The sequence below is a fragment of the Vollenhovia emeryi genome, unplaced genomic scaffold (assembly GCF_000949405.1).
Source record: "Vollenhovia emeryi isolate VEMERY1.0 unplaced genomic scaffold, V.emery_V1.0 DF939170.1, whole genome shotgun sequence".
Classification (NCBI taxonomy): Eukaryota; Metazoa; Arthropoda; class Insecta; order Hymenoptera; family Formicidae; genus Vollenhovia; species Vollenhovia emeryi.
The window spans coordinates 521,362-533,170 of NW_011967196.1; the positions used below are offsets into that span (position 1 = coordinate 521,362).

At 37.9% G+C, this 11,809-nt stretch overlaps 1 protein-coding gene across 1 annotated transcript; it reads right to left on the reverse strand.

The window, feature by feature from the left end:
• Positions 1-9,939: 9,939 nt before the first annotated feature.
• On the reverse strand, positions 9,940-11,772 carry LOC105563858 (zinc finger protein 236). The gene is made up of 2 exons (XM_012015809.1): positions 10,549-11,772; positions 9,940-10,464 (listed from the first exon to the last, which is right to left on the reverse strand). Exons 1-2 carry the CDS (start codon positions 11,375-11,377, stop codon positions 10,184-10,186), a joined length of 1,110 nt encoding a protein of 369 aa, XP_011871199.1. The 5' UTR covers positions 11,378-11,772; the 3' UTR covers positions 9,940-10,183.
• Positions 11,773-11,809: the final 37 nt, after the last annotated feature.

Here is an 11,809-nt window from a genome sequence, read left to right on the forward strand (position 1 = left end):
GAAATCGATCTATAGAAGCCCTCCACCACCCCCGCCGATTTCGATTGGCGGTCCTCTTTCCTTTACAATGTGATTTTTCACATTTTCATTATTTATTTTATTTTTCTTATAATTTACTTTACCATGTATGCAATATTAAAAAAGAAATAATTACGTTATAAAATTGAAAATATAATATCTGTACAAAGCAACATTTCTCTCAACGTTACATATAAAATATTTGGTATGCATACAATAACATGAAATTCTTGCAATGTAAAATATAAACATATTGCATGTTTGGACGAAAAATATTCCGAATTTATTTATTAACGATCTCTTAAAAGTAAGTCAAATCTACAAAAATTTTAAGTTGATTTAAAGTAAAAACTTAACAAACACGTAACAACTTATTATATGCATCCGATTTCATATTCAATATTACATTTTTAATTTCTACAACTAATGTTGAAAATACGTTGTGCGATGTATTTTCGACACTCTCGTCGCATATGTCGCGTTGATTCTGACGAGCGAATATATCGCGCGCGATACGTGCCGAGTATTCACTTCGATACACTCGCGAATCGCTGAAAGTAACACCTGGTTGATTATACGACAGGTAAATGCTTATTGTACGCGAACAAATGTCGATAGATCTTACGGCTACGACGTACGCATCTGAACTGCGTGCCGGTGACTTTGTGCCGCGCGGTGACCTCGGCGAACAAAGCGCGTCATGCTCGCCGACGTAATCAATTCAAAGAAATTCACTTCCAATAATTGCTCGTGGAAACCCGAATCGATCTTCGAAATATTTTGACACGTTAATATCGGATTTTCGTGCAAAGTTGAAAGGATCGCAACGCCGATTGTTCCGGTACGTTCCGCGTAACGTTAATGGCAACGCAGCGAATATGTCGGCAACTTAACGTGATAATACCCCACATAGCACATAATATTATGTAATATATTTGAAATATTCCCATACAACACAAAAGCTTGCAACAACATTGCCGCAAGATTGCAACATTGCATCTTGCAGTGTAATGGTACATAGATATTGCAGAGACATTATTTTACAATATTGTATAATATTGTAAATAAATAATATTACTTTAGTAATGTTGTAGCAATATTATTTTAAAATATTGATACAATTATGTTTGTAATATGTAGGTATATTGTTTCCTCATATCACTTTTATAGTTTATTAGAAATGACAAAACGCGCGTTTCGCGCGCGCAGTTTGTAGTTCAGCATTGTATATTTTTAAGAATTTGTATACATGCAAAGAGAAGTGATTGTATGCGCAACGTCAATTTAAAATAAAAAGTAATTTTTCACTCACTGATACGACTCGCAACAACGCAGTTGCAGTACATCGTCAACTAGGTATATATGTTAAACTGTAACAATATAAATATGCATACGATTATAGACTAATCATGTAAAATTGAAATTACTGTATCAAATATACTTTATATTTTATATTTAAAAAAATAGGCATGTGTTAAAATAATTATACATATAGAATGCTGAAAAAGTCTTCCTTTTAAATATAAACTCACAAGATTTTCTACGTATGGTATTCGAATCCTTTGAACCCCACTCGTTCGAATCATTTGAACAAATAAAATAAAAGCACAGAACAGATGCTTTATTTTACACAAGTAGCAAATAAATAAAAATGTAAGACATTTACCTTACGATTTCTCCGCCGTTGCCCGATGCCTCCCGGGCCTGCTCCTCCTCTCAGATTTCCTCATTGCACTCGCACAACACTCACTCGCAAAAATCATCGATCGCGCGAAATTTCCGGCACTCCCGTACGCGATGTGAAATACCGCGAAACGCACGAAATTCCATTGACAAATAGGTATCGCGTGACTTTCTATCATACAAATTACTCATTAACAACTTGCATTTTTTATTCGTATAATCTGCGGTAAAGAAGTGGTTATTAGTCCGTAACGAAACGATATTTTACAATCTTTGTCATTTAACCTAATCTTTGAAACGAAATCGATAGATAATTAAAAACGCGGTGCGTAAACGAGATGTAACCGCAACAAAATACCACGATTTACATTTATAATTTAGATGAGTTAGTCTCGTGAAATATCTATACGTTGATAAAGAACCGTCGCCTCAACATACAATTCGTTTCTCTTTACAAGTTGTAGGAACTTAATAATTAATCGAGGAACGTTACTTGTTACTGATAAAGGTGTGCAAATCAATAGTGTTTTATCCCTGCATTCATCATGATCGAGTTTTGGAAACCGATAACGCAAAAGTAATACGACGAACAGAGCGACTCACGCTGCTGCCTGCCGGCTCGACGTTCGGCGAGCGAGTGAGAGCGCAGCGACCTTCAGCTAAACTTTAGCCCGCGTAACGTCGTACGATACCGCGCCGAGTGAAAAACAACAAACAAACGTTGAGAATTCGTTGTCCCGCTCCCCGTTGTCTACGAAATGGAAAATTCCGTACTTAATATTTTACATTACTTTGTTCCGTGACTGTTACTACGTTTTGTGTATCATTCTGCGGACTTATTGGTACCGATTAAATAAACGATTAATTCTGTTCAATCGGGAAAATGTATCGGAACAAAAATCATTGTTACTTAAATTCTAACTACTAAGATTAGAAATTTTACCTCAATAGTTGGTGTATACAAATGTATATTTCTAAATTGCAAATCTTCATTTACACGAATTTAAAACAGTAATATTACGATAATATTACGTAATACATCACAGTATTATTATTGATTATCACAGTAATATTACTACGATTATCTCGGTAATATTTCATTGGGCGGACATTTTAATATTACTGTGATATATCAGTAATATTACAGTATTATTTCCGATATATTTTATTGTAATATTACAATAAAATTGGAAATGTAATATTACTACGATATTACTATAATATTACGTGCTATGTGGGACGCGAGTTAAGTGGGCGGCTAGTAGAATAACGCATCAATTGATCAAAAACTCACGATTAAAATGGCACGCACGATACGTAGTGAACTCATAATTTTTGTGAATTTGGAAACTACATTATTAACTCTGTGTACATACAGAGAAGAATCGTGATTGCCGGTACGTTAATTACGCGGCGCACGTACACTGAGAAAAATTTCCATCGGATAAACCAATTGAATGTTTTCGATGGTTCATTTTTCCGATTGACTTTTCCGATTTAATTGTGTACATATCATATGAAATTTATCCGATGAAACTTGATCGAAAAGCCGATCATATTCTTCATCGGATAAACAATTAATCAAGTTGCCAAATTGCGCGCAGAAAAATATCGTTTGAATAAATTGAAATCGTTCGAAAGTTATTTTTAGTTGCCTGGCAAAAATGAAGACTTGAAGCAGAGTAGTCTGTTTGGCACGCGTGCGGCGAGTACAAAAGTAGAGATGATGACAAATGAGTTTACAAATATTTGGTGGTCGTAGTCGACTTAGCAACGGATCGGTGTGACCTGAGAAATTAGGATGGTCCTTCCTCGGGATGTAATCCGAGTGCATTCAAATAACTGTTTAACCCGAAGTTAAGCTGTCCGATTATGAGAAATGGAGCGTGCCGGACAGCAACCTACCTGCCTGGTGATCGGCAGAGGACAATTAAAGAAAGGACAAAAAGGAATACCGCTCAGGATGTATCGGACCTATCGCCAAAATAGTACAAAGTCGCTAAAAATTTGTGAAATTGTTCTTTCAGTCTTCCTAATGTACTGCAGAAAAGTAAAAATGCATCCACTAAACGGTTGCTGAGATATAAAGTATTTTAATTTACACTGACTTTACACGTACTCTTATGGAAAGAGCCGATCTTCACGGATAAAACAGCTAAAAAAATGTAGCGTTTGCATTTTTTTATACATCTAGTATACGAATATATTACACTGCACGGCAGTATATTACACTACATATGTAATATTACTGCAATATTATAATATTACTGATATATTACGTATGTGCTATGTGAGTTGTTATTACGTCATTGGATTATCCGATTATATGTAATCGAACATTTTCCTCAGTGTGTGAGCGAATCTCGGATTGCATCCTGATCCGGCAGCCCCCTCGCTTAACGGATTACATTACTCGCACCTTCTTCCGTTTACAAGCTACTCATCCCCACGGGCAGTCCAGCCTGCAGTGGCGATCCTGCGAGCGATCCGTAGCCTTCAGGTGCGCGCAAGGAGGAAAGTCAGCGCGTATTCATCGTCCCTGAATTGCGAATGGATACGAGCGATATATCCATATATCAGAAAGTCAGCGGCGCCCCGGGTGTGCCCGTGGCTTCCCGGTGAGCGCGAGAACGCGCTCGTCCTGCGAGGGGGAGTGTAAGAGAACCCCCGAAGAAGAGGTCGGTATCATGCGTAAGGCAGGAGGGAAGGTGGCTGGCCCATTAGGGGCTCTAAGCGCTTTTTAAAACCGGACCCCGGCAGAAACGTATCGAGTGTCGGACGCGCAACAATGACGCGGGCAAACATTCCGATATACAGGCCCACCCGCGGCGTGCGTCGCTGCACAAAGAACGCGATCTGCGACATGGACAGCGCAACACGCAGGTAATGTTTGGACGCGCGTAGAAGGCGGGAAGAATGGACGGTGACGGCGAAAGCGGAAGAATTTGTATTCGCTGACAGCGATTTCCTCGGAGCGACAGCTATTAGGGGGTTGAAGCCTTGTAAATTCATTGCAACGTCGGGTAGTGACGTAAACGTTACTCGCGATTGTCGCGACGGATTTCTATGTGATATGCCCGTACATAAATTGTAACAAATTTATTTAACGAATGAAAGAAAACGTCGAGACAGAAGCAAATCACAATCTGCTTAATGTTGCACACTGATAGAAGAAAAATGGTTGCAGTCACCACAATCTCACTATAATTTGTAGTTATTTTAGGAGCCAACCAAATTTTTATAATTCTTTCAACTGCGTAAGTTATGGTTGACCTAAAAAAATTAATATTGCAATAACAACCGCAAGTAAAATTTCGAATAACTATATGTAATAGTAATAATCGTATTTATATTGGAAGTAATATTCCCCTCTTTTTATTACATATACATTGCGTTCACTATGTTCACTGGTTACACCATTTTGCACTCATAAAGAATAGTACAAGAAAGCATCTTTCAAAGAAAAGATAAGTAATCTTATACGAATGTATAAACTTACCTATATTTATAACACCCTATGCGGTTTTCTTCTCACAAGAAAGTCTTATACATATTACAAATTACCCTTATAATATTTTATTTATACTTCAATGCGTTATACATTGGAAAGTACGAAATAGTAACGTGACATTAAATGACGTCTTTATGGCATCTTAATGACGTAATAAAACGTAATGAGACGTAATTAAAAAGTTATTTAACATCATCTTGCGCTACTTTGGATTCGATATATCACAGCAATATTACTGTTATATTACTGTGCAATATTTCTATGTAACTTATTAGTACTATTAATGTAATATTGCGATGTATTATATAAACGTATTATATTAGTAATATTACTGTAATATTACACTGCAATATTATAATATTACTGATATATTACGTAATATTATGTGCTATGTGGGTAATCAAGTTGCCAAATTTTGCGCAGAAAAATATCGTTTGAATAAATTGAAATCGTTCGAAAGTCGTTATTTTTAGTTTGCCCGGCAAAAATGAAGACCTGAAGCAGAGTAATCTGTTTGGCACGCGTGCGGCGAGTACAAAGGCAGAGATGATGACAAATGAGTTTACAAATATTTGGGGTTCGCAGTCGACTTAACAACGGATTGTCGGTGTAACCTGAGAGATTAGGATTAGGATAGACCTCCCTCGGGATGTAATCCGAGTACATTCGAGTAACTGTTTAACCCAAAGTTAAGCTGTCCGACTATGAGATTTGGAGCAGGTCAGACCGACACAGCAACCTACCTGCCTGCTGATCGGCAGAGGACAGTAAAAGAAAGAACGAAAAGGAAAACAGCTCGCTTAAAGAAGAGTTAAAGTTCTCTTTTTGTTCAGACCTTCTGTAAAGACTCCAAGACAGTTCTTAATAGGAAAACGTCTGAAAGGATGAAACTGGGCTGGCCTTGGGAGAAAAAGTGGGACTTTTCGAAGAGAGAAAAAGTGAACCCCAAGTATTGTATCTTCGGGAAAGGACGTCGCAAGTCAGCACAGTGGATGAAGAGGGACGGATCGGGGGAAGAGAGGTTCGTGCTCTAGAGAAAGAAAGTAGAGGGCTCGCGATCATATATCTGTGGGACGGTAGGGGGGTGTCAACGGGTCCGACAAGGTCCCAGCGGGGTTCCCGCTACCCGAATTGCCGGGACTCCCCATGTGAGAATCTGATACACTTAACGCTAAGCTACCGCAGCGGCTCCCGGATTATCCAGTTCTGACAGTTGCGATCGTATCCGTGTCCCGTAGAGAAGTTAACATTCGCGTGCCGCTCATAATCCGCTTTAAATCTAAAGTTCCTCGATTGGCGCGTACTCAATGCAACTGGGACTAGGAAGGAAAGCTAGCAATGTCGATTTATTAATTTTCTAGTCTGGAATGATTACAAGAGAATTAAAGCAGATTACTTGAAAAGGGTCCAAATCCGGGACCGTAGAGCAGATTACCTGAAAAGCGTCCAAATCCGGGACCGAAACGTCGTTTATTTTTTAAATAAAAACATTGGCCAGCGTAGGTCGTTTTTGAAAAACTATTGATACAATATTAAACCAATATTGCTAAATAGACATATTGGCTAAATAAAAGAAGGCGTCCATCTTACAATATTGAACCAGTATTGGAAATACTAGATTTATAATACATTATTTCCCAATATTGCGCCAATATATTGTGCTACTAGGGACGGGTTGAAATTGAGATTAGATTGAAAGTAAAGTTCATTAATCTCAAGTGAATTTTACTCTGATTGGTCAAATTTCAATCTTATCTCAATCTCAATCCGTAGTCTGATACCGGCTTCAAAATGCAATTAAATAATAAAACAGTAATCTTTCATTTCATACTACGTTCGATTAAAGTTAGTGAAACACATAACTATGTGTATAATATAAAACGTTTATTAAATTTAATTATTATATATGCATTGTTTATTAAACAAACCGAGAAAATGCATATGTTCTACATAATATTTCAATTTACGTGAACAGATACAAAATTCTCTATCTACTTACATGGAAAAAATGAATGAACTCCTTAAAGATAAAAAAACATATGAAGTAGTAAAGAAAGATCCCACACAAAAACTCGAGAAACAATTGCAACAATGTTTTCTGAAATGTTTCTGAAAGCTTTGGTGCTGTATGGGTAATTTCTAAGAGAATACATACATAATTATACTATATACAAAACAGACATTTTGCAGTTGGAAAATTGTAAAGAAAAAAAATGCGGCGCGACTTCAAATCAAATATATAAAAGATATCTGAAGGAACATTAATTTTTCTAAATTCGTTGATGTCGACGAGCGAGCATATTATCTTTTCATACCTCCCTCGGAATCACAAATTCATACGCAACCGCGAAACATCCCATAAAAACGTATTGTAATGAAAAAAAAGGCGGAAAAAGAGCACACGGGCGCAGAGACGCGTGTGCCTGTTTCCGAGGGCGAAAGGGCGCAACCCACCGTTCTTCCCCCTACGTCCTTCACAGCGCGTCGCATAAATGAGCAAGGGGATTCTCTATTACACGAGGGGTTGCAATCGGCGCGGCTGGTGACGCCATCTTGAATTTAATCGCCGGGAAAATGGTGGTAGTTCCGAGGCAACGTTGACGGAACATCTCGCTGCCTGATTTAAATAACTGATTTAAAATGTGTGCCCATATTTTTGTGAGAAGTGGTGAGGAAAATATTATTAGAAAAATATTGCAGTTTCGGACAATAATAATATTAACAAAAGTACGCGCGAACAGTATTAATATAACACTACTAATACAAACAGTTTGATCACCTGCTAATGTCCTAATTATGAAAATATGTACAATAAAAGGGTAATAAAAAATTCAAAATTGTTACATGCACTTAAGTATCCGATTATTGCAATAATGAAATATTGTTTAATAATAAAACCAATGTGTTTATTCTATATCTGCGTGTTAATAAGGGTTGCTTTCGAAGATTTAAGAAATAAATAATATATGTATATTATTAAATGTGGTAAAGTATATATTAAATGATCGCAAGATGAAATCGATTTATAAATATTTATTTCAACAATAAATGCCTCAAATGTGTAACAAATATAATATATAAAATGTATATAAAATATATATTTTTCAAATACATTCAGTCTTTGAATATTTACACCTAACATACTACAATTTTATATACGTTTTACATGTTTGTACACTTAACATATTATCATTATCAAAATACATCACTATATTTAACCTATTAAGAATATTATCATGAAAAAGGATAAGTACCGTTTATTTCGATTAATTATGTAAGGCGAGTAACGGTGAAAAATGGAAATCCTCATGGCTGAAGAATTTAAGGCAGTTTTAAAAGTTTCCTAGAGAACTTTTTAAAGAGAAGTTAACAAAATAACAGCCAGAATGATTGTTAACATTTTCCGAGAGAATATGACACTAAAAGAAAAGAAGAATATAGTGTATTATATAAGTATATACACACATTGTACATCTTGTATATTACATAAATATATGCAAAGCATTAGGAGAGAGAGAAAATGTATGTGTAAGATAAAAAAAAATGCACGGAAATGAAAATCGAGATTTGCAGAATAAAGAAAAAAGAAGAAAGTTCAATTATTATCCGTTATAGTTTTATGTTAGTTGTAAGTTCGATAAATCGCAAGATACAGCTAAAATAAGTCATAGTAGAAATAAACAAATGTAAAGCGGGGATTAAAGATATATTGTTAAAATTATTATTAAGAAACTTGAAGAAGGTTTTCTGGTGGGTCAGTCACAGTGTCTCATCGTATGTTGATCGAATAATTAACTGATAATTGGTTTTTGAAAAAACGAAAATAAGCAATATGTTTTAAATATTTCTATTTTAATACGAGAATTGCTCGAACGCTAGACTGACTTTACGGTGATATCGCAGTAATAAAAATATTCGGTATACCACAATGTTATCCGATTATAATATATTACAGTATGTTACACTGTAAAATGCGTAAATTATTTATTCCAACTTATATCTAAATTCATAATTCGAGTTGCAACGTCATAAGTTAGATAAGATCTCATCTAACTCAAAATGTTGCAAAATCTTGGATTATTTCTTGCATCATTTTCCCGATCTTACGAAACATTTGTCCCGACTAAGGCGTTTCGGAGTTATCCCATACAGCACACAAATGTTGAATCAACATCTCAGAAACGTTGCATTACAACATTGCAATATTGCATCAATGTCACAAAACGTAGTTTCAACGTTGAAAAGATATTGCAAAAATGTCTATAATGTCCGCCGAATTGTAATGTCTTGTAAACGTTACGATTCACCATTCAGAAAACATTGTTAAATTAATGAGTAAAGGAAATTAAGGCCAATTTACGAGCAATGAGTAAATTAACAAAGTAGATGTTTAATAAAAATCAGTGAACATAAGTCCGTGGAATACATTAATTAAATTGTTAAATTATATTGAGTTAACATTGGTCGCGTTTAACAGAATATTTCTTACAACTGTTGGAAGTGTTGAAATTGAATTATTCCACTAAAATAGTGATCCAATCGTAGCTCAGAAAATTTCTGACTGTTGCAAAAATATTATACATAGATACACATTTCATAATTATGCATTTTTTAAGTTTCTATTTGAGTGTCAAAAAATAATTTGTCCAAGATTGTTTTAACGTTGCAGCAATATAAAGAATTAATGTACAAACATTAACCCAGATTCAACGTAGAAAAGATATCTATACTTCAACATTCAACATTGCAACGTTGCAGCAACATTATTTTAACTTTCTGTGCTGTATGGGTATTGAGTTCACAGTCCGTTAAGTCGCCTAATCGATGTAAATCCCTCCGAAACGCTTGTCGAAAATCTCTAAGCGTCGAGAGGTAATTCACGTTTATTGTCAAAGTGACGTAAACATTAGAAAAATTAAATTTGTTTATTGTCAAAGTGCTCGTGCCCGATTCTCTATCGGAGATCCAACGTCAGATATGATAGAGGTATGGCGAATGCTCGGTAGTTTGTTGAAACGGGTAACTTAGAGAAGCGAACATGCCTAATGCCGCTGTCGAAACGCGATACGAATCGCGTAACTCGTGAGTCCTCATATGCTTCTTGAGGTGATCTTTGCGACCGAATGGCTTCTTGCAAAAGGTGCAGGAGTAAGGCCGGTCGCCAGTGTGAATTCGTTTGTGCCGCGTAAGTTCCTCATTTCTAGTAAATCGTTTCCCGCAGGAGTCGGCGTCGCACTTGAACGGTCGCTCACCTGTAGAAAACCTTTTCTTCGTCAAAAGTTTTCCGTGCTTTTTCTTACACAAATATACAAATTCTATTAAAAGCTTGGACTAACCAGTGTGTATGCGAATGTGACCAGTAAGCTGACCGCCGTTACTGAATGCCATGCTGCAATGTGGGCAGTTGTGTTTCTTCGGGCGCATCTTCTTCATCTCCTTAGCGACTGCATCCTGCCGATGCACCATTTGCACCGCCTCTTCCATGGAATGATTGTAAAGGTTTAAAGGAAAGATGCCGGGGTAAATGCCGGACTGAAACCCGGGATGTATTCCAGCGTAGACACTAGGGTGTATCCTGGAAATATCGGGAATGCGTTCGGGGCTCACAAACCACGGTCCCGCGTCCGAATTCGCCGCGATAATCGAGGCAAAGTGCTCCGACGGTCGAAAATCTCTAAGCGTCGAGAGATAATTGGGCGAAATGACACCGCTGGAAGCGTTCACCTCCACACCCCGCATGGGAATCGCGGCAACTGTCGAATCCACTGATGCCTGCGCGTGAAAGGCACGTGAGTTGCGTCTCGCATCTTGCACGACACCGACGAGAGCTTCGTCCTCGTCTGTAAGGGATGGCACAGTTCCGGTCGCCACGTTGTCGAAGGACGCGCTTCCTCGTATCCGCGTGCGATGAAAACCGATTAACGACGTCGGAGCAGCTCTTCCTTCATCCACGACATTGCCGTCGTGGTCGTCGGACGTGTCGACGGACGTGTCGACGGTGTCCGTCAAAGTTGTCGACGTCGTTGAGGACACGACCTGTTCGTCGTCTTCCTGTCTGCCATACGACACGTTGAGGAGCGCGCTATCAACGGTTTCGGAAGCTTTGTTCGTTGTCTCCTTATCCTTCCAAGGTTGAAATAAGCCCACGGTCTTTGGCTTGGACATCTTGGGAAGAATGTTGAACCAAATTTGACGCTTAGCACTTTACTTCCTGTCCCACGCGTAAGACTGCGTCGCACGCAAATATAACAGTCAACACGATGGTAAGAGCTGTTCAAAGGTGACTGAGTACGAATCTAGTCGCGTCGCGATCTTATACTCATAGAAATATTTTCCCCTGCCAATGGCCTTTCGGGGGTCTAGCCAATCCACTTTAGGGATGGAGGAGGGAGGGCTCGTCCTTCGTAAAGCATCGGCTGCAGGAGGCTGAAAGCACGGACGCCGTTGGCAGTAGGGACCGTAGGTGGGTTTAGAGGGGCCTGTCGAGGGCTCGATGCGAGATACGCAGCCCCTTTGTAGAAAATTAATCGGTCGCTGCGGCCACGAGGCTCTCGCCCCTTTTGTCACGAGTGAGCACGAGGAGTGCAGGCATAAGGG

Coding starts and splice junctions, on each gene's coding strand:
- LOC105563858 (XM_012015809.1), bottom strand. CDS start 11,377: ATGTCCAAGCCAAAGACCGTGGGCTTATTTCAACCTTGGAAGGATAAG. Junction 10,465..10,548: donor TCACATTCGCATACACACTG/GTTAGTCCAAGC, acceptor GGTTTTCTACAG/GTGAGCGACCGTTCAAGTGC.